Source organism: Malaclemys terrapin, chromosome 8 (assembly GCF_027887155.1).
Source record: "Malaclemys terrapin pileata isolate rMalTer1 chromosome 8, rMalTer1.hap1, whole genome shotgun sequence".
Taxonomy (NCBI): Eukaryota; Metazoa; Chordata; order Testudines; family Emydidae; genus Malaclemys; species Malaclemys terrapin.
This window is the reverse complement of record NC_071512.1, coordinates 57,035,409-57,058,377: the sequence shown is the minus strand read 5'-3', so window position 1 is coordinate 57,058,377 and position 22,969 is coordinate 57,035,409. Positions and strand designations below refer to the sequence as shown.

General features: G+C 41.1%; 1 protein-coding gene across 4 annotated transcripts in view; it reads right to left on the bottom strand.

Annotated features, from left to right (window-relative positions):
- Positions 1–501: 501 nt before the first annotated feature.
- The window catches only part of C8H1orf21 (chromosome 8 C1orf21 homolog), a 191,750-nt gene continuing 169,282 nt past the window's right edge, over positions 502–22,969 (bottom strand). For 2 of the 4 annotated variants that reach the window (XM_054037150.1, XM_054037149.1), the window contains 3 exons: positions 22,582–22,653; positions 19,015–19,075; positions 502–1,262 (listed from right to left, as the gene is read on the bottom strand). In XM_054037150.1, coding sequence (XP_053893125.1) covers positions 1,224–1,262; positions 19,015–19,075; positions 22,582–22,653 — 172 coding nt within the window. In that variant the 3' untranslated portion in view covers positions 502–1,223. The remainder of the gene's footprint in view (positions 1,263–19,014; positions 19,076–22,581; positions 22,654–22,969) is intronic. The other 2 variants (XM_054037152.1, XM_054037151.1) reach the window with 1 other exon arrangement.

The window sequence follows — 22,969 nt, the reverse complement described above, 5'->3', positions numbered from 1 at the left end:
CAGTAGTCATTGGAAAATCTTGTCTTGAATATATCTCAAAATCCACAGTATGTTCCACATATATAATCCAACAAAACAGCACTGAAACAAACTTAATACAGAAACCTCTGTGTCCTGGTAGCACATTGACAAAAACAGAATCTCTTCTTGATGTGGTCATCTTTTGGGGTTACACACTGTCATATAAAGATAAAGACAGGCACAGTTACCTAACTACTTTAAAAGAATAAATACAAAAGGTGTTTCCCCCCCCTTTAAGATTATTTTTACTCATGACAATATTTGTTAAAAATATTACATCTGCCTGTAAGAAGATAATATACTCTTTTGCATAATACGGAAAAATAAAACTCTACAGAACACACAACAGACATTCCAAATGGGCATAGGTGCTTTAAAGTGTTAGCATCTTGGAGTTGGAACTGTAGAGGGCTGCCTTTGCCTTCCCAAGTTCCCCAGACTCATAAAGGGTGGAACTGTATGAATGGTAAAAGACAAGAATACATAAAAACAGTAAATGTTTATTTTCTTAGAAAAAAGGGATTCAAATGATTGTGATCACACTTCCATTCGCATTCAGAAAAGCCAATACGGTAAGCTTAGTCCTTGATTAAGATACCTATTAAATGAAACTTTTTTCCCTTTAAAATACAAATTTCTGCTCCTGCATCACTTCCAGTATTTGTGTGATAACATGCTTTTAACGGACAATAATTTCTCAACTTCTTCCCAGTAGAGAAACAAGGCCTGTCATGGCAAAACACATCCCATCTCCAAAGGCTGAAATCACCAGTAATACTAAGCACACCAGCCCATCTGTGGACTGACAAACAGCTTGAGGATTTCTTAGAAGCTTGACTGTTCAGTTATGGAAGTTTTGTATAACACTACCTCATCCAATAGAAAATAGGCCAGCAACCTTAGTAAAATCAACAGCGTCTTTCAGATTAAATTTAAGGATTTCCTGCATATCTGGACACAGAAAAGTGAAAAGTTGCAACAAGTTTTAACTAGCAGCAACAAACACAGTTCCATATGAGTTCTTAGCAATATTCCTTGTCTGTTTTTTTTAAGAAACGCTGTAACTGAATGGAGAATACAATGTGGAAATGATCTTCTTTTGCTATGTAGTGCTGCTCACTCTAGAAGACTTCCAAAAGATTTTGACCGGGTTGTAATCTATTTACACAGTAGTATTCCTGTTTTGATTGGCAGAATTGGCACTATGTGATATCCTCCTCTTCTGAACAGTAATCACGACCCTTTAAAAAGAAACACACACAAATGAACAATTCAAGAGAGAGAGAGAGAATGAAAAGCAAATAAGTAATTGGAAACATTGGGTAAGATGACTGAGGTTTACAGGATAGTACACACACCTTTCATCCACATATCCCAGTGGATTCTATACACTGATTTACAAAGATACTTTACACGTAGATGCATCTAAATAGATGCAGAGATGTAGATCCACCACTAGAATGCAGCAACCTATGGAGTGCAAGGCAGCAGCCATTATAATAGTGTTAGCAAAATAAGACAACCATTTTGGGTACAGAAAAATGAAGAGGAATACTTTATCCATTAACAGCAACAAGGGATTTTTATATGAGCAAAATACATCCATATTGAAATTAAACCAGGACAATGAGGCTAATACCCTAAAGCTTGTGAAAAGTTTCAGGGAATCCTTACTGACCAGGTGAGTTATGGTTTTTGTCTCATGTGAAATATGAAACTTCCAGTAGTACAGTTCACCAGCTCATCAAGGTTTGCTAGATCACCAATACTTGAGGAGATTCCGCTTAGTATTATTATTAAACTCTTCAATGTAACTAAAGGCCTGCTGAGCAACACAGACACTTTCCAAGTGGCCAAACTGCACTGCATAGCAGAGACTGCCATTCTATCTTGCCCATATAAATACCGAAAGATTTATACATGCTATAAAACATTTCTAATGCTGCAAAACTACTCTACATCAAGGGCCAGACTGTGCCAGGCACCCTGCATGGGTGCATCGAGGATGCAAAGAGCCTCACTCAATCTGGTGCCACCATGGAGTTAGACACAATGTACTCCCCTGAGTGCACAGTCTATGCAATGCCAGTACCCTCAGCTCCACTAGCCTCTCCAAAGGGGCTGGACAGGAAGGGACAAGGCCTCTTGTTCAAGGCACAGTGAATACCAAAGCTCCTACTAGGACCTTGGTCCTCCATGCGACAAACGCAAACCCCAAATGCCCATAGGCAAAATTAGTCCTTGAAACCTAGTCCAAGTATTACAAGCCTATCTGCTGTTCCTATATGCAGGCTACTCAGCAAATACATGCACAAACACACAGGTAAAAATTATTGGCTGAAGCATGTCAAAGAACTAGTTACTAGGGGCAAGGAAAAGGAAGAAAAACAGAGGAAACTCATGTCTCTGGAGAAGTCTGGGGTAGAGAGGGCCCCAGCCGGAATACAAGCCTGATAGTATTCTGAAAGCACAGAGGGCCAATTCAGTCCTACTGCAAATGGGTGAAAGGCCATGAGCTTGAATAGAGTTTTGCCCATACCCCACAACTGAAATTGGGCCAGTCTTGCCAGGTCTTTATGCTCAGGAAGAGAATTTTAAGAGTAAATTGTTTAAAAATTGCAAAGTACAGAATAAAGGCATATCCGGGCAATAGTGTGTGTGTCTTCAAAACCATCTTGTTTCATTTTCTGCTGCTGCTTAAAAGTTATTTGATGCACATGACACACGCACTATACATTGGCTAGGAATAGAAGCTATAAAGTGGCTCTGGGTCTGTTGCTCAAACCCATTGAGCTGCCATGGGATAATGATGTCCACTTTGGTTTGGTGGCGTTTCCTTGCACCAGTCCTCCCAGTCTAAACCCTAGGGCCAGCAGTGCCTTATTGTCAATGGCTGAAGATAGAAATTTGTAGGTTTTGTTAGTAGATTAAAAAAAGATTAGCACTCAACAAGCATATATTTAGTCCCACCTTTGTGGTCATCAGAAAAGCTAAAAAATTCACTTGGTTTTAATACATGTGATTTTTGGGGGGAGGATGGGGAGGGGACAGACAGGGCAACATTTTACAGAAAGGCCAAAACCACCTGGTTTCCTTTATTTCAGAGACTGACACAATTCCTAAACTCTTAACAAAACTATCTGATTAAGCACTGATGATGAAGTACTTGTCAACACAGGCCAACATACTGTATAGCTGTGAAAACACCGTTAAAGAATAATAACTGAGGCCCAAGATATTTCCTAGTGATAAGTGGAAACACTAGCTGGTCATTTATTCCATGGGAAATGCTCTGCCCCGAGCATCATTATTACTGTTAGAGGCTGTTTAATGTTAACTAGCATCTCCCCTCTTCCTCCTTCCATTTTTCTATTTTTCCACTGTATTTTTGAAAGTGAAGCAGAAAGATGGAAGGAAAATGTTTCTGAAGACATACACCCTCCTCACCCCAGCCTTGAATTTAAATTGAAGTTGGGGTACTGTCATCAGCCATTTTGTTTATTTATCTGCTTCACTGCATAAAGGATTGCTCACTTCTGTGCCTAAAAGATGGGGCAGTTCCACGTTTGCTTCCCTTGTGATGACCATTTTAAAGTAATTATTGCCTGGTGTGGCAGTCGGCTCAGATGCCTGATCTACTTTTTAAGCATTCTGTCAGCTTTCTGATTCCAATTAGCTTGCGTAGGCAGCAACAGCACTTGAAAGAGAAAGAGTGAAAGCGCTGGCTGAAATACCAGGGATACTGCCCATATTTTCCTGAAGCGTGACATGTAGATCTTTTACACACGATCCCTTAAAGCAACTAGCAGGAGGAGAGACTTCAGCCGAACACACTATTGAATTACAAAGTGAAAACAAGGCCCTATTTGAATTAATATAAACAGCCATCTCAGCACTGCACTGCATCCTCACATCAGTGCTTACACATTAAAAAGCTTCAAGTTGCAATATGGATTCATTTCTCACTTTAACTTCAAATGGATCAGTGAGGAGGAATGGCACTGAACAGATCCACCAGCTCTCAAGGAGAAGAGGGAGCAGTCTAGTTTGAAGACAAACAGCAGTTTTATTTACTTAAGTTTGTAATAGGCTCCCTCCCCCATCCCATATCTTTAGGGTGGGATAAAATTGAATTCTTTGTAATAAAGGTTTCCACTAAAGACAAAGCAGTTTGTAGTTTTCACACAAGTTAGAAGGTACAGTTAAAGACTAGATTTTTAACCCAATACTAGACTGAAAACTGCCTGGTCTGTGCCAATATTTTACCTCAAGTTCATGAACTTGAGTTAACACCACACCTTTTTTCCCTAATGAAGAAACAGCCTAAGACTAAGGCCAGGTCTCTGCTACAGAATTCAGTTGGTCGGGGCGTGAAGAGTTGCAATCCTTGACGGATAAGGCTGGGGTGGCAGCAGTGTAGATGCTGCATTTTTATTGGTAACTTGTTTTGCTTGAGGGGGCTGGAATAAGCCACACCAGCAAAAGCATGATTTTGCTAGCATAAGATGAATCCACATGAGCAGTGCTTTGCTGATCTAGTATACTGGTATAGCTATGTCATTATAGTGACCGCTCCAAGGGTAGACATGGCCTAAGGCAATTCAAATATGACTCTTTGCTTGTACAAACCACACAGGGCTCAGCCCTGCAAGGCACTGAGCACTCTGTCGCTGATGCAGCAAAACACTTATGCACATGCTTAACTTTAAGCAAATGAGTGGTCCCACTTAAGTCAATGGTATTACTCATGTTAAAATTTAGCATGTGCTTAAGTACATTTGCGAGTGTATAAGCAGTCCTAATGGGCCTAGAAAGAACCCACTGTGCTCAGTGCTTTCAAAAGATCAAGTCCACAGTCAGATAATTACTTGTTACATTTAAAATGAAAAACTACAGCCATACCGGGGGTGGGGGGAAAGGGAGGTGACTCCTCCTTGAGGCTGGTGTGTGTGACTGCCTTCATTCAGGACAAATGCAAGAAGCAATTATGCTGCTTTTGGAGTAAGAAAGATGAAACACTAAGAGCCACCACCCAAAGGCCTGGTCTAACACTATGAGTTTAATTTGAATTTAGCAGCGTTAAATCGAATTAACCCTGCACCTGTCCACACAACGAAGCCATTTATTTCAAAATAAAAGGCTCTTAAAATCGATTTCTGTACTCCTCCCCGACGAGCGCCAAAATCGATATTGTCATTTCGAATTAGGGTTAGTGTGGCCGCAATTCGATGGTATTGGCCTCCGGGAGCTATCCCACAGTGCACCATTGTGACCGCTCTGGACAGCAATCTGAACTCGGATGCACTGGCCAGGTAGACAGGAAAAGCCCCGCGAACATTTGAATTTCATTTCCTGTTTGCCCAGCACAGGAGAGCATAGGTGACCACAGAGAGCTCATCAGCACAGATAACCATTCAGGCCGATAATCGAAAAACAGCACCAGCATGGACCGTATGGGAGGTACTGGATCTGATCGCTATATGGGGAGAGGATTCAGTGCTAGCAGAACTTTGTTCAAAAAGACGAAATGCCAAAACTTTTGAAAAAATCTCCAAGGGCATGATGGAGAGAGGCCACAATAGGGACTCAGAGCAATGCCGCGTGAAAGTCAAGGAGCTCAGACAAGCCTATCAGAAAACAAAGGAGGCAAACGGTCGCTCCAGGTCAGAGCCGCAGACATGCCGCTTCTACGCTGAGCTGCATGCAATTCTAGGGGGGGCCGCCACCACTACCCCACCTCTGCCTGTGGATTCTGAGGCGGGGGTAATCACATCAGCCACACCTGAGGATTCTGCGGACGGGGAAGAGGAGGAGGAGGAGGAGGAGGACGAGCTTGCGTAGAGCACACAGCACTCCGTTCTCCCCAACAGCCAGGATCTTTTTCTCAGCCGGACTGAAGTACCCTCCCAAGCCAGTACCCAAGACCATGACCCCATGGAAGGGACCTCAGGTGAGTTTACCTTTTAAAATATAAAACATGGTTTAAAAGCAAGCGTTTTTTAATGATTAATTTGCCCTGAGGACTTGGGATGCATTCGCGGCCAGTACAGCTACTGGAAAAGTCTGTTAACGTGTCTGGGGATGGAGCGGAAATCCTCCAGGGACATCTCCATGAAGCTCTCCTGGAGGTACTCCAAAAACCTTTCCAGAAGGTTCCTGGGCACTGAAGCCTTATTCCGTCCTCCATGGTAGGACACTTGACCACGCCATGCTAGTAGCAAGTAATCTGATATCATTGCATGACAAAGCCTGGCAGCGTATGGTCCCGGTGTTTGCTGGCATTCAAGCAACATCCGTTCTTTATCTCGCTGTGTAATCCTCAGGAGAGTGATATCGCTCATGGTAACCTGGTTGAAATACGGGAATTTAATTGAGGGGACAGAGGTGGCCGTTCCTACTGGGCTGTTTGCCTGTGGCTGAAAAGAAATCCTTCCCTGCAGTTAGCCAAGCGCGGAGGGGGGGGGGGGGGGAGAATTGGCGCTGAGCTTTTCACCTTTGGCTAGCAGGGATCTTCCCTGATACCAGCCACGCGGTGAGGGGGAGGGGTACAGCGATCATCCCAGATAATTCATGGCGGGAGGGGAGAGCGGGGGGTTAGTTTGGTTTCTGCAGGGATCTTCCCGGATACCAGCCATGCAGTGGGGGGAGGGATAAAGCCATCATCCCAGAGAATTGGATGGGGGAGGGGGTTAGTTTGTTTTCTGCTGCTGAAGGTTAACAGGAAAACCGCAGCAGTCAACGGGCTTTGCTTGGTATGTGGGAAAGGAGGGTGCAGAAGCCGAAAGACAATGGCTTACCATGGCCGCATGCAAGCTGAATTCTGTTGCCCGGACCTGCGTCTGTGATCTCTAACACCAAAGCCACAGGCACTCAATATTAAGATAGAAAATGCGACCTTGTACGAAATCACATGTGCTATGTAATGTGAATAGTGTTGTTCACCATGAAAGAGTATAAGCATTGTTCTGTAAAATGTATCATTTTAAAAACTTTTCTCCTTTTTTTCATCCCTCCTGCAGCTGCAAACTTTTCAAGCCTCCCTCCTCCATCCCGAAGGCTATCTCAGATAAGGCGGCGGAGAAAGAGGACGCGAGACGAGATGTTCTCGGAAATAATGGAATGCACCCGCAATGAAAGAGCTCATTTGAATGAGTGGAAGGACACGGTATCTAAGTACAGGAAAGATGCCAGTGAACATGAGGTCATGAGGGACGCTCGAGATGAGAGGTGGCAGGCTGCAATGCTGGGGTTGCTGCGTGATCAAACGGACATGCTCCGGCGTCTGGTGGAGCTTCAGGAACGGCAGCAGGATAACAGACTGCTGCTGCAGCCGCTGTATAACCTCCCTCCCCCCTCACCATGTTCCATATCCTCCTCACCCAGACATGTAAGAATGCACCCGTGCACCCTCCCACTCCACCCCAGTGGACAGCCCAACCAAAAGGCTGTCATCCTATTGATTTTTTTCAGTGGCCTTTTACTTCTCTCCTATCCTCCTCCCAAACCTCATCCAGGTTACCTTGTCAGTTCTCTCCCTTTGTTTATAATCAATTAATAAAGAATACATGATTTGTAAATGATAGAGACTTTATTTCCTTTAAAAGCAAGCTGTGATTTAAGGGGGGAGGGTGGTTTGCTTACAGGGAATGAGTCAATCAAGGGGGCGGTTTTTCAACAAACAGAACTTTCACACCGTAGCCTGGCCAGTCATGAAACTGGTTTTCAAAGCTTCTCTGATGCGCAGCGCTTCCTGGTGTGATCTTCTAATCGCTCTGGTGTTTGGCTGCGCATAATCAGCAGCCAGGCGATTTGCCTCAGCCTCCCACCCCACCATAAAGGTCCCCCCTTACTCTCACAGAGATTGTGGAGCACACAGCAAGCAGCAATAACAATGGGAATATTGGTTTGGCTGAGGTCTGACCGAATCAGTAATGAGCGCCGGTGACCTTTTAAACGGCCAAATGCACATTCTACCACCATTCTGCACTTGCTCAGCCTGTAGTTGAACAGCTCCTGACTCCTGTCCAGGCTGCCTGTGTATGGCTTCATGAGCCATGGCATTAAGGGGTAGGCTGGGTCCCCAAGGATAACTATAGGCATTTCAACATCCCCAACGGTTATTTTCTGGTCCGGGAAGTAAGTCCCTTGCTGCAGGGTTTAAACAGAGTAGTGTTCCTGAAGACGCGAGCGTCATGAACCCTTCCCAGCCAGCCCACGTTGATGTTGGTGAAACGTCCCTTGTGATCCACAAGTGCTTGCAGCACCACTGAAAAGTACCCCTTGCGGTTTATGTACTGGGTACTCTGGTGCTCCGGTGCCAAGATAGGGATATGGGTTCCATCTATCGCCCTGCCACAGTTAGGAAATCCCATTGCAGCAAAACCATCCACTATGACCTGCACATTTCCCAGAGTCACTACCTTTCGTAGCAGCAGCTCAGTGATTGCTTTGGCTACTTGCATCACAGCAGTCCCCACCGTAGATTTGCCCACTCCAAATTGATTCCCGACTGACCGGTAGCTGTCTGGCGTTGCAAGCTTCCACAGGGCTATTGCCACTCGCTTCTCAACTGTGAGGGCTGCTCTCATCTTGGTATTCTGGCGCTTCAGGGCAGGGGAAAGCAAGTCACGAAGTTCCATGAAAGTGCCCTTACGCATGCGAAAGTTTCGCAGCCACTGGGAATCGTCCCACACCTGCAGCACTATGCGGTCCTACCAGTCTGTGCTTGTTTCCCGGGCCCAGAATCGGCGTTCCACGGCTATAACCTGCCCCATTAACAGCATGATCTCCAAAGCACCGGGGCCTGCGGTTTGATAGAATTCCATGTCCATATCGCTCTCGCCGCCGCGCTGTCGTAGCCTACTCCTCGCCGCCTGGTTTTGCACGTTCTGGTTCAGCATAAACTGCACATGATAACGCGCGAGGTGTTTACAATGTTCATGACTGCTGTCTTGAGCTGAGCGGGCTCCATGCTTGCCGTGGTATGGCGTCTGCACTGTTCACCCAGGAAAAAGGCGCGAAATGGTTGTCTGCTGTTGCTTCCCTGGAGAGGGGGGAGGATGTACCCAGAACTACCCACGACAATGTTTTTGGTCCCATCAGGCATTGGGATCTCAACCCAGAATTCCAATGGGTGGAGGAGACCGTGGGAACTATGGGATAGCTATGGGATAGCTACCCACAGTGCAACGCTCCGGAAATCGACGCTAGCCGCAGTACATGGACACACACCGCCGAATTAATGTGCTCAGTGTGGCCGCATACATTTGACTTTATACAATCTGTTTCCAAAATTCGAATTATATAAATTCAGATTAATCCGGTAGTGTAGACATACCCAAAGTGCCAGGTCACATGCGAGGCTGGTCAGGAGTTGAGCTATACAGACAGTGGGATTTCACTAGTGTCTGAATGCAAAGGCAGAGAGCTAGGTATTGTTTGATGGAGGTGTGTGAGATTGTGAGAGAAGCTGACAGAAAGCCAAGAGCAGCCAGAGAAGCACCTGCAGTGTGACCCTGGGAGAAAGCTACAGATATTTCTACACAGCAAAGGAAGGTGTGATTATAGCACAGGTGGGCTTGCTGCCTGATTATATACCCAGGGTCCCCAGCAAGCTGGTACTCAGGTGACTAGCCTGCACTGCCTACCCACTCTATAATCACACCTTCATTTGCTGTGTAGAAATAGTTTTCTGTTCAGAGTGTTGGCTAGAAAAAGAGGCTTGGAATAATTTCCTGACACAATATCTCCTGCTGTTTGATTCCTACTGTACTCAGGGAAACCGAACTTTGTGTACATTATTTATAAATAAACAGGATAGCATCAAACTCTCTTTCTAAAGGGAACAACCCACAAGACCCTGAATATTGGCTAATTGCTTAGGTCAAAAGGGGTAACATTCTTATAAATATGATAGCCAGTTCAATATAATAAGAACAAGTTTTAAAATGCTCCCACTAATCAAGTTATCAATATAACTAATCAGTTATCAAGATCAAGTAAAAATATAAAAGGAGGGAAAAAACAGTCCAGGTAATTTCCAGCACACGCCACTTTTTTGGCCTCTCAATTCTTATTTTTGTAGGATTACCTGCACCACAAAAATACTTTAATACAAGTCTGTAAGTGTAAGGGGGAAAAAAAGATGGAATGCAGCTCTCTTCAACAGCTCACACACTGGGGATAATAAAAAGTTAGTAGCTGGGTTCCCCTTCCCCCTTTTTTGTTGCATCTAGAAACTGCAAGTATTCTGTATGTTTTATGATATCCTTTATACACAATAAAACTTAATTCTGTTTTTCTAGATGACAGACTGATAAATAATCTCTCATGGCAGGAATCCTGAAGCCTTCCCAGTTAAATGGCTTTTTGTGCAGCTGACAGAGTTCTACACAGAAAAAAAAAAAAAAAAGGGTATCTAAGGAGACACTGCTTCCACTATCACTCCAAAGTTTGGCACCAGAATCCTTTAGCTGGAACCCAAAGAAAATAAAGGGGAAGGAGGAAGAGGACTGCTGGCCTGATGGGGTAAAATGAATTGCACCAAACAGTCCTTTCTTCTGCTATCGCTAGAAGGGCTGGCGCTACACAGTGGCCTCTTTCAGAACAGATCCCAAATCTGGGAAACATTAAAGTGGTTCTTACGGTGGGAACTTTTTTCATCAATCTGTTTTTGTTTACAGTGTTCACAGAAGGGGTGGGAAGAAAATGCTAAGAAGAGGCACAAAATAACTGTACACTGAGTTAATTTTTTCATTTCTTATTCTGTAAGGTAAATCAAAGGATGCATTAAGAACAATCCACTTTACTAATGAGTTTTACTCAAACTCCTGCACTCGCATATGTTTCAGTTAGAAATTACTTATTTCTAATGGCACGCTTTACACACCATACAAGAGGCTGCTTTGTGTTGCCGATTGGGTCTCATGCCCACAGTTTTACTAATGGGATCTTCTGAGTCATTACCATAGGATGACTGTTTGGTGGCCTATGGCAATGGAAGTTGATGGTCTTAAATCCAATTCCCAATGCACAGGTATAAACATAAAAAAACACTATTGTGAACAGTTCCGTTGTGAGCAGTCTTCAGCAGAAAAGACAAAGATTGAATTCTTATTGAGACCTAGCTTCTCTCGAATTCCAGAGGTGATCCCTCCAGATTGGGGTGAAGCACATTGCTGTAGAACTGTGCAGAAGTTTGCCTCGTAAGTGTGTTTTGTGGAGAGAGTTCTTCAATGTCTAGGGCTGTCAATCTGGCATTTCTCAAGAGCAACAAAGTCACTTATAAAATAACAGAGAGGTAGCCGTGTTAGTCTGAAACCGTAAAAAGCAACAGAGGGTCCTGTGGCACCTTTAAGACTAACAGAAGTATTGGAGCATAAGCTTTCGTGGGTGAATGCCCACTTCATCAGACGCAAGTAATGGAAATTTCCAGAGGCAGGTATAAATCTGTATGGAGATAACGAGGTTAGTTCAATCAGGGAGGGTGAGATGCTCTGCTAGCAGTTTTATAAGTATACTTATAAAATACTTGTTTAAGTGGAAAGGGAACAAAAGAGTCACATGCATAAGTAAATGTGTGTGCTCAGAAGATATTAAAAGATTCAAGAACAGGATGTTAACTCCTTTTGGAGTCAGGGTTTGCCGAAGTCAAGTGGTAACAGAAAATGTGTCATCATTTAATCAGTTATATACCAAAATGAGGGAACAAAGGCTTTAAAAATATTGTGGAACTTTAAAATCCTCTACTGCTTCTCTCTAGAACGTTAGGTCCTCAATGAAAAAGTCAGCTCTAGGAATTGTTTACACTCTAAGTTTTCTGAACAAGAGTAGCTACCACTGACATAACAAATATGTAGTGTCGGTATCTCACACTGGTATAAGAAGTGATGTGCCCTAGTCTGCACTAGGGTTTTATATTGATGAAACTACAACTGATGAAAAAAATCCCCAGCACAGACCAGACATTAATTGTTAGGTATGTAATTATATCTCTTAGCATTGATGTTTTTGCTCTAGGAGTATGTTAAATGTGCCTACAGATTGAGATAGAAACAATAATAATTTATAAATAAAATATTGACTATAATGAAGATTATTTGATTTCTCATTTTAATATTATGTTTCATACTTGTGATGCTAAGGTAAAACAATCATTTTTCAGAATCTGGTTAAAATAGTAATGCTTGGTGGCCATTTGTCAGGATTTTTCTTTTCCCACCAAACACTTTAATTAGGGCAAGTTTGCATATATTCCACTTCCCACTTCAGATCCTTTTTTTTAAATCATCATTATCATTATATAATAATTGCACTGTGGTAGCACCTATGAACCCCAGATAGGGACCAGGGCCCCATTGTACTAGAAGCATATGCACATCCATAATGAGAAGATAGGCCCTGCCCCCCAAAATTTGCAATCTAAAGCCCAGAGCCTGCAAAGACTTGCATCACATGGTTAACTTTTTACTCTGACTAGTCCTATTGGAGCTAAAGGGTAAACATGTGCCATAAAACCTTTGTAGGAACAGGGCCCAAGTACATTTTGGGTTTCTCTTTCCTGTTCAGTTATTTGCTGGATTATGGGGGAGCACAGATTGGAATATTTTTTAAGCAGGACATGAAAATTCTTTTCTTCTTCAGCACCAGCTCTGAGTGATCTTGATTATCATGTTGTGCTTCATAGCAATTCTTTGTTAATTCAGATATAATTTTGCTCCTTGCATTGCTCCATCACGTGCATTTTTACAACCCTGATTAATCTCAGAACAGCATGAGTTGAGGTACCTGCTTCATTATTCTGAGCAACACTTGAAGATGCTGATCTTTGTATTCTGCACCAAAATTGTGTGTTTGTACAGGGAGTCTCTACCTCCTACAAGAATACATCTATTTTCCTTGGAGGTTTTACAGTGGATGCCATTTAAAAAATGGCCATTTAACATCCTCAACAATAACACAATATTGCAGTCAATGCCCATTTCTGTGACAATTTTGAGATTTAAATTCCCCTCCCCCCTCCCCCTCCCAATTCCTCTTCAGGCATATGTTACAAATTGCTCTGGTTGATTCTGTTGCATTCTCTCTCTGGCAAAATTAATCAGTTTCAGAAACCATCATCTATCTATGATGACTCTGAGAATTGCTCTTCTTCATTTTATTCTTTTCTCTTTTGTTGCTTTCCCTATCTAGAGTTTCTGAAGATAATATTTGTGCCTTGATTTCTAAGGTTAAGCTAATTACTTGTCCCTCTGACCCAATTCTCTCTAATTTACTCCAGGGGCTCTTTCCTCAGGCTTAATTGATGCTATTATAAATTCTTCACTCTCCACTGGGAAGTTTTTATGTGATTTCAGACATGCTTTGGTGAGCACTTTTAACAAGTACTGTCACTGAATTAAGCTATTGTTAACTATCTGCCTCTCATTCTCTCTCACACTTCTTCTCTTTATTTTTGAACTCCTTATATGTGTGTGTCATATTTTAAAGTCTGTGACTATGTTCACAGTAGTTCCATGCCAGCATGAAAATTTCATGAGACTGGGACTGTAGATACTAGCAGCCAGTAGGAGTATTTCTGACCCAACCTCCTCTCAGTCCTTGCTTTGCTGCAGGGAGGGAGACACCCTCAGACTCCCTATTTCTCTTACTGTTCTTCCTCACTAGCTACTTTATACATCTAATATTTGCATCAAGCAGGAATTGAAGCCACTATCCTGTGTACCTGCTCTACGGTGGTCTAACCAGCAGTACCACAGGGCTAAGTAAGTCCCATGGCATTATCGCTTTCTCTAGACTTCTATGCTAACAGCAGGGGAAACCATTGTCATGGAATCCCGAGAACTCTATATACTAAATATTTAAAATTAATTTCTACTGCATGAGCTGAGGGACCTTTTTCATTCTGGGTATAAGCTGCTGCTCTACTAAAAAAGCACCACTAGAATTGCTTAATGATCTTTTGACAGGTAAACTGTTTCCAATACTATGGATCATTCAACACTACTTCAGTGCTGATCATCTTGAAGTTTCCACATGGCTTAATGCTTATTTGATTCCCATTGTATACCTTTCATTTTTTTCTGAATAAGAACCAAATTCTGATGCCACTGAAGTTACTGGAAAAACTTCCATTGAACCTAGTGAGATCCAGGATGCAGCCACAACAAATGGCTCAGGCTTTTGATGTTATGCTCTAAACGTGTTGGTATAACTCAGAATTCAGAACTGGGTCCTTAGCTTTTTTAATTTTATATTTACTTACTCCTCGGGTGTTCTGAGTCATATGGTTTTCATCATCATAATTATGCTGATATCCATTTCTATGATTCCTTTTCAGTCTTTTCTACCAAGGACAGATACTCAAAGAAAAATAACAGATGTCTCCATCTGAATGCCTCACAATGGTTTTTGTTTTTTTTTACACTAAGTTCTGACAGAAACTTTCTTAGTTGGGAATGACATTCTGTGTTCTACCCTTGGGTCACATTTTATGGAAGTTAATTCAGCCCTACTGTCCCAGTAACAAGTATAGCTTTACTGTCCTAGGGTACATCTACACTACAGTGGGGCGTCGATTTAAGATACGCAAATTCAGCTACGTGAATAGCGTAGCTGAATTCGACGTATCGCAGCCGACTTACCCCGTTGTGAGGACGGCGGCAAAATCGACTTCTGCGGCTTTTTGTCGGCGGCGCTTACTACCACCTCCGCTGATGGAGTAAGAGCGCCGATTTGGGGATGGATTGTCGCGTCCTGACGGGACGCGATAAATCGATCCCCGAGAGGTCGATTTCTACCCGCCGATTCAGACGGGTAGTATAGACCTAGCCCTAGTGTTCCCCCAGGATCTTGGGTATTGGTTTTTTTGACACTGACTTCCCTCATTCCATCTTATATTAGTTCTCTAAGTCATATCACTGTCATTTATTTGATCTCAAGGATTGACAAATACTTAATATTTTCAGCTGCTAAAACATCAGTTCTTGCTCTTGTAATTTCATGTTTGGATTGCAGCATTACTATTTTAACCAGTCTTCCTATCCATTCAGTTCTCATCTTTTTTTCTTTCCCCAAACAGTTTAACTTTTTCCATTCTTCATAGTGTTCACATTATAATGTCTGGGTTATTTACTCAACTGCACTAGCTGATCAACAGCCTTAGGGTTTTAAATTTAAGTTCAGAGATATTATCTTATTTAAAATTATTCACTTTATAGCTTCAATATACCAGTCTTAGATAATGCTAGTCTCCATCCCTATCTCCACTACAAATACAAATGTGTCTGTGGATGCAGTTACATCATGACTCAGTTACAACACAGTTCTGTTTTGTAGTGGAGACGGAACCTTCACTGCATTTTGTAACCAGACTGAGCACCCTGCACCTTTAAGCGGGGAGGGGGTTCGGGGGAGGGGGGAGAGATTTGGCTGGCTGGCCAAATGAAGGGAACTGTGCGCTTTATGGCTTGGGGGATGACAACTACTGCAAACGAGTCAGCGTGGTTGCTGACTCATCCCATGGGAATGAGAGGTTTAAAAGAGGCAGCCCTGTGCCTTAACCCTCTCTTTTGCATGGAACAGGCTAGGAAAGGTATACAGTGACCAGATAAAAGGCTTGGAAAAGGACTTAAAAAGAGGTGTTCAGTAAAGGAGTGAAGGGGCGGGGCGGGGGGGGGGGGGGCGTTGGGGACTCCTATGATTGGTACAGCAGGGAGCCAACCCCCATTATTATAGCCCACCATAACCCTCCTACGGGGGGGCGGGGTGGGGGGCCTTGATGGCAAGGTCCCAGCAATGGATTTGCTGGAGGGACCTGGCTGGAAAAAGAGGGGGAGCTGGTAAAAGCCCCCCAGATAATTATGGAATAAACATGGGGTTACCTCCACTGTACACTTATCTGCAGGGTAGTCCCAGACATCTAATAATAAAGTTGCGGCCTGATTAAACCCATGTCAAATTTTCCTGGCCTTCGTTCGGTATAGTCAGACAATAAAGCCTTGGACACATCAGGACCTGTGACATGGACATAATCTTTTTCTGGTGTTGTCTGGGTCTGGTCTGAGTCCTAATCCCAGTGCATCCTCCCATCTCAATTTGGTGGCATGCCGGTCCACTTCAAACAAAGTCAAGTAATTCACTCAGTATTTTTCAAATCAGATTTATAACATTTTTTTCAGTTCCTTTTAATTGCATGTTTTATTATTGTCCTGTATTTTCCTTTAAAATGGACTGAAAGTGTTATATAAAAAAATCAAATAATATCTTATTTTTCCTATCCATTTTGCTTTGTTGGCAGATACTCAGAAAACTACATTTCTGTCAAATATTTACTTTAAAAAAATCTTTTAAAGAAGAGTAAAAATTGAGATAGCATTTCCTCAGACAAATGAACTCCTCAAACACCACAAATATAGGGTTCTGCTATACAGTAATCCCTGCCAGTCCTCTTGAGTTGTCACTGGTTTGAAAAGCAAGAGAGAATCTTCTTCATTCAGTTTTACAAGATACAATTGTAACTTTTGTTCCTATAAATGATTTCCTGGCCCTTGGGATAATAAATTACTATCAGGAGCACTGGAGACAGCCATAAACGTATGAGAAAGTGATTCTGCCCATCAGTGAGAACAAGGAGTCAACCCCCTTCTTAGTTCTTTGTCTGGTGAATTGTGTCTATTGTTCTCCTGAAACAAATCCAGAAAATGAAGGACAACATGAACCCACACCACAGACAAACTCATTGGAATGAGTTCACTCTTTAGGGAAGACACTGTAGTAAAGGACATTTTAAAAGGTGTATCTACTGTTTAACTGACAAACTTTAATATTATGTCAAGTATCAGGGGGTAGCGTGTTAGTGTGTATCTACAAAAACAACAAGGAGTCTGGTGGCACCTTAAAGACTAACAGATTTATTTGGGCATAAGCTTTCGTGAGTAAAAACCTCATAGCTATGCATCCGAAGAAGTGAGGTTTTTACTCACGAAAGCTTATGCCCAAATAAATCTGTTAGTCTTTAAGGTGCCACCAGACTCTTTGTTGTTTTAATATTATGAAGGATGATAAACTACAAGCAATAAGTGTTTAAATATTTATTAGGTGAACATGCTTATCAGGGCTAGAAGCAGCTGCAATATGGATGAACAGGACAGTTTATTTTTCAATCCTTGATAGGGTATGTCACAGTTTAAAATAAAACCACGCTCCTTGTTTGATTAAATATTCAGGAAACAGTAGAGTACTGAGATGGTAAAGCTCTTATAATGAACCTATAAACACTTCTTTGTTCAGAGAACTCTTCTGCCAAATAGTCCAGTCACAAATATTGCACCTTTTCTGGTGTAACACTTTACCTGTCATCCTCCCAAACCAGAAGATTAAAGAGACAGACTTCAGGCTGGACTATTGCATTTAAGGAAATAATCCTCCAACTAAATTAAAAAAAAGATGTAAAATTGTCACTGTGGAATCATTTGGCATAAAGGGAGCACAGAGTGAATTTTACTCAGCTGAAATACCTTATGTTGCTTCTCTCAAGGCCAAACATTTTTTTCCCTTTCCAAATTAACAGTTCAGCTCTAAGTATTTAAAAAAGGCTCTTTAATACATAGTAATGTCTATTTGTTGGTGTCACATAGAGTGAAATACTTGCAGCTCCTCTAAATTTTCCCTTTCACCAAAATAAAATGTGATTTTTCAGGGAATAAAGAACACTTTAGTTGCCTGAGACAAATATGTGATTTGCTTAGTGAGGCATGTTGCCAGTTTTCAAAAGTACTGTGATCACTGGCAGAAATGGCAGAAGCTCACAATCAACCAATATGCCAGTTCTTGTAAAAACTCACAGAATCTGTTTTCCATATATGAAAAGTTGCAGAGCAAAAACTGGTGTCTGTAGAGCTGTATTCAATACCCTTCCATCCTCTAACACACCACCACAATTTTTAAGTATACTTAATTCTGTTTCATTTGGCTTCTGAAAATAGAAAGATTATATTATATGATGCACCTCATCCCAAATTAAGCCTAAAATGCGCATTCATGAGAGAGTATCAGCTAGTGATTATAGTAGGGGAAAGGGAAAGAGGACTTCTGGGTCCTGGCTCCTGAACTTGTCACTGACCTGCTAGGTGTCCTGAATAAGTCGTTTAGCTTCTAATGCCTCAGTTTCCCCACTGGTAATAATACATTACAGCGATGCAGTGAGGTTTCGTTAATAAAGGTGTGTAAAGTGCTCTGAGATTCTCAAATGAAAGTTGCTATAAAAATATTCTTTGAGATTTGCAAAACAGGCTAGGAGGATTAATGTGCCTAAATCTCCTACACTGTTCTGAAAAATCTCTAGTGTTGTTATCTCTATTCAGTGAAGGTCTGTTGCAGAGATGCTTATACCTGCAGTCTGCATTCATGGCTTTTTGCAAGGCTGGTTAATTTGAAAAGGCTTGCCAATAAATAAAATGAGACCATCAGCATTATTTCAAGAAAGATCTTTAAATGATGGTTGATAATTCTGACAGTAGGATTAAATTTCAAATTCCCCCTCCCCCGAAAAAAGATGAAACAAAACTTCAGTACTAGAGGGTATAAAAATCATAGGAGGTATAAAAACCTATTTTGCTATTCTGTTTATTAATTGATCCACGCTCTCCCTTAATGCTTGGGCTAACTTTAATTTGCCATTCATGATGGGTTTGGATACTTTTCCAAAATTAGGTTTCCTTCCCACACTGTTCTCACTCTGTAACCTCTTGCCCTACCCTTTTCTCATCTCTCCTACACACAAAAGCGTCATTGAGACAACTAACTCCCATAATGGTTTATGCCAACAAGTGGCTGCTTCAAGTCGAAACTGATGTATCGTCTAGGACTGGTAAAGCATGGTAAATATACAGTGGCTGCTTTCCTCCTTTCATGTGGCTAGGATACCTGTACGTCAGTCATCTACTGTACTCTCTGTAGTTATCACACACAAACATTTATTTATTTGATTCTTACCTTTTCAATTTTCTCATCTAGCATTCTGAAGAATTCCTGTTGGCTTTCAGAGATGTGCATGCTGAAAGACATGAGGGAAGAGTGTCTATGTAGGCACAGATTTATCTATTTTCAAATTAATACAGTATTCCAAAATCATTTGGAGATCCAGTCTCAGACTCTGGATTACCACTTGGAAAGAGATGTACTTTGTGCTTATGCCAACAATGACAGTAACATCAAATGGCATATGTAACACTGGAAAGCTCCCCACTCCAAAGCTGTATAGAATTCTGTCAGAAGTGGCCTAAGGGCCCAGTAGTGCAAGGTACTGAGTCAGTGAGAGTTCTTTAGACAGGCTGAAACTCCCATTAACTGACAGAAAGTTTTGCCCATATAAGGACTGGAGGATTTGGCTGAATGTATGCATGTTACTCCCATTAATGCTATTAGGAATTGTGTGCATATCAAGAGGAGACTGAATTCCTTCAGCATCTTTTCTTTTTGTCAGACAGACTGCAGGAACTTAATATTCAGCTACATACTCCAGAGGCGGAGGCTGAACTAGCCAAGTACTGACAGACCCCTCTGTGTTGAAACTGAAGATTTCTAAGATTGTAGAGTGCACCATCACACCAATCAGAGGCCTACAATGTGAAACTAAAGCCCATTTTATAACCTTACCCTGAAAGGTCCTTTTGTAGAGCACAGTCTTACCACAGTCAAGCTCCATGTTAAATAGTCGGGAATCTGTTGCACAACTCTCTTTTTTTAATCCCCAGACGGGAGTTTCACTGCTCTCAGACACTCAGATCATTTACTTTCATTAACTCCGCAGCACCAGGAGGCTCACGTTTTAGTGAAACTGTGTTTTGCATTAGTGTGCAGCATTGGAAAATACTATTATTAGTTATCTGTAAAGCGCTGACAGCATGCTTGTATGAAACAAGACACAAAAGACAACAGACAGGCCTTGCCCCCAGGGGAGCTTACAATCTGAAAATACAGAAAGATCAGACACAAAAAAAGGACAGGGACATTCAGAGGATGGTGCTTAGAGGGGTCTTTTTAAAAAAAACAATAAAGTATTGGGCGATGAGAGCATTTTTAGTGATGTGGATAAGCCTATTTGTGGAGCTCACAGGAAAGTGAGTTTTCAGGTGAGATTTGAATGAAAAGAGGGTCTGGTGTGGTGTCTGGCACATTAGGATAGAGCAGGAATGCCAGGCACTGATCAAAGCATAAAGGAAGAGTGAGAAATAGAAGAGGGGTGCAGATCTTAACAATGCTGTCGGACAGTTAAAGAGAAACTGCAGTTTGATAATGCCACTATTTAACTAATATGAAAAGTTGATCCAGCTTGTTAAATTCAACTCCCAAATTGTTCCGAGGTTTGACTTTTTCAGTATGATACTTTGAACTGTAACAAGTTAATAACCCACTCAAATGCCCAATGACATGGTCTAACAAAGCCATGCTGTATCTGCTATCAGGATGAGGATATACAGCGCTCTGCTCATGTTAGGACCTTGAATGAAAATTAGGTTTGAAAGAGAGGGAGGGAAGATGGAAGTTAAATTACAATCTAGGTCAATTTATTAAGCAAGAAAGAATTTTAAAGAGTGGATTAAAATAAGTGAATAATATCGAAGTTTTAGAACCAAAGAAAACAATTTGTTCATGTCATTACTTCAAATCTGCTTTCTATAACTATTAGGCTTACTGCATTGCCAACCAGTTTTCAGGAAGGGCATATATAGGTCACAAACTAATTTCTCTATCTGAGATACAGCACACACACTGTGTTGGTGTGGACAGAAACATAACTCTGATACATCATTTATAAGATAACGTAGCAATTTAGCTCCAGCAGATAACCCAATTGACATGCAAAGTATGACAGAGACAACCAGAATGAGCAAACAAGCACGACAGCCTAGTTATCATACTACATTTTCTTAGGAGGAAAGAGCATTTGAAATTCATGTCTGCCTCCACAGCTCTCAAAGTGCCAGCTTCCAACACAATAATAAGAGACTTTCAGGGCCTACCAAAGATGTAATTTTCAGGAAGACTATTTAATTACTGGAAAAAAAAATTATCTACTGCTATGTGGGTAAAAAGATCATTCAAAATAGTTTATTAGAATACTTCTATCATTAAAAGTCTGTATAAACTGTCACTGTAATAAACCGTTCTCTTCAGAAGTGCATAACTTGGCAGTAAAATTGCCATCGTGTTGGAGATGCAATACAGAAAATGCTGACTTAATAGATACTCTCTGGAATTGTGTAAAATTACAATAATACTGGGAATACATAAAGCAAAGAGTGAATGAACTACTGGAAGAGAATGAAAACTACCCAAGGATCTAAGGTGGTACTCTGGGGTATTCCTCTTCAAGAAAATGCTTTTGACAAATAGAAATGTCTGAATAATCTTTTTTCTTGTGATATTTTATGTGTTAGACATCACAAGAAATCTGAAACTATCTTGATGTGTATGCATTTTATAAGTTTCATAGTGTGCCACCAGTTAAGAATGAGTTGATACAGGGAAATAATGTTTTACAAAAATTTGGATTCCATGGCTAGATACAATAGTACAAAAAAGATTATTTCTTTCATTATACTTCCTAAAGTCCCCATCCTGAGATTTATGCACGTGAGTAGTTCCAATTACTTAATGGGATTAATCACATATGTAGACGATAATTGTCTGAGTAAGTCTTTGCAAGATCTGGGCTTTGATTTGTAAAATCCAAGTTCTGCTAGGTGTAGCAGTAATCTCCATGATTGTACTTGTACACTTAATTCAACAAATAATTTTTTAAAATCCTCAATTTATGCTTCAATTTATAACATTTGGTCCAAGTTGGGCTTTTTTTTTTTTTTTAAACAAACAACATTTTACAAAACTATTTTTGAATATTCAAGTGTAACAGCCCTCTCCATCCAATACACCAACACCCAACTGTAATCCAAAATTGGGTATTTTAAGTTTTTATTTCTGCTTTTAAATCTCTACATTTAAAAAAAAAAAAACCAAAAAACTGATATTTAACAAGTGATTAGCTAGTAAGTTGGTATCCAGACCTGCAAAGATGTTTGTGTAAATGTATACATGAATTCAGTGGAAATACTTCTGTAAGTAAAGCCTGTCAGTGGGTAAGTGTTGGCAGGATCAGGTCATGTTGGATAAATAGTGCAGGTTTTACAGAACAGCCTAATGTTATAAGAGAGAACAGTATATTTATTTTTGTAGAAAGACAACAGAACTTGCCTATTATCTTATCAAGGAGCATTTCTTTTGTTAAATCTGGTTTCTGTAGGAACGTTTTAAACTCCTGCTTGAAAACAAAAAAGGATCAACCAAATTACATAGAAAATAAATCGTTAATCTCTTCCTGCCTCAGATGCAGCTGAACAGATGGCTGACTAAAGTAATTTTTTCCCTTTAACCCAATCTGATAGTCACCAAGCTAGCAGTAGTAGCCAGAGAGGAAGAGCTACATTGTGCTCCTGTACCCAAGCGTGTCTTTACATCCATGAACATGGTTTGAGTAAAGTAAAATACTGCAGTACTTACTGCCTTGTTGAAGGGTACAAATTGTCCCTCTCACCCAAATGAATTGCTTTCCATTTATATCTGTTTTCTAGACTAAAAAAAAAAAAAGAAAGAAAGAAAAAAAGCTGCACTGTATTTCAAGGACTCTCTTGAAAGTTATATGATGTGACAATTTGCACAATGTACTTTGAATGCAGCAAGTTTAAGTTTATACTGTGCCTGTAGGGCTCTTATCTCTAATAAAGAACAGTGTCTCCTTTATTGCTTAGAATGCAACAACACTGCTTTACCATTTCACTGTTAAGTACCAAATCTATGCTACCATGAAATCTCTTATTTTCAATTCAGTTGGTGACTAAAATGTAATGGTGATTGAGATATGAAACAAGTAATTAATACTGGCAACTAA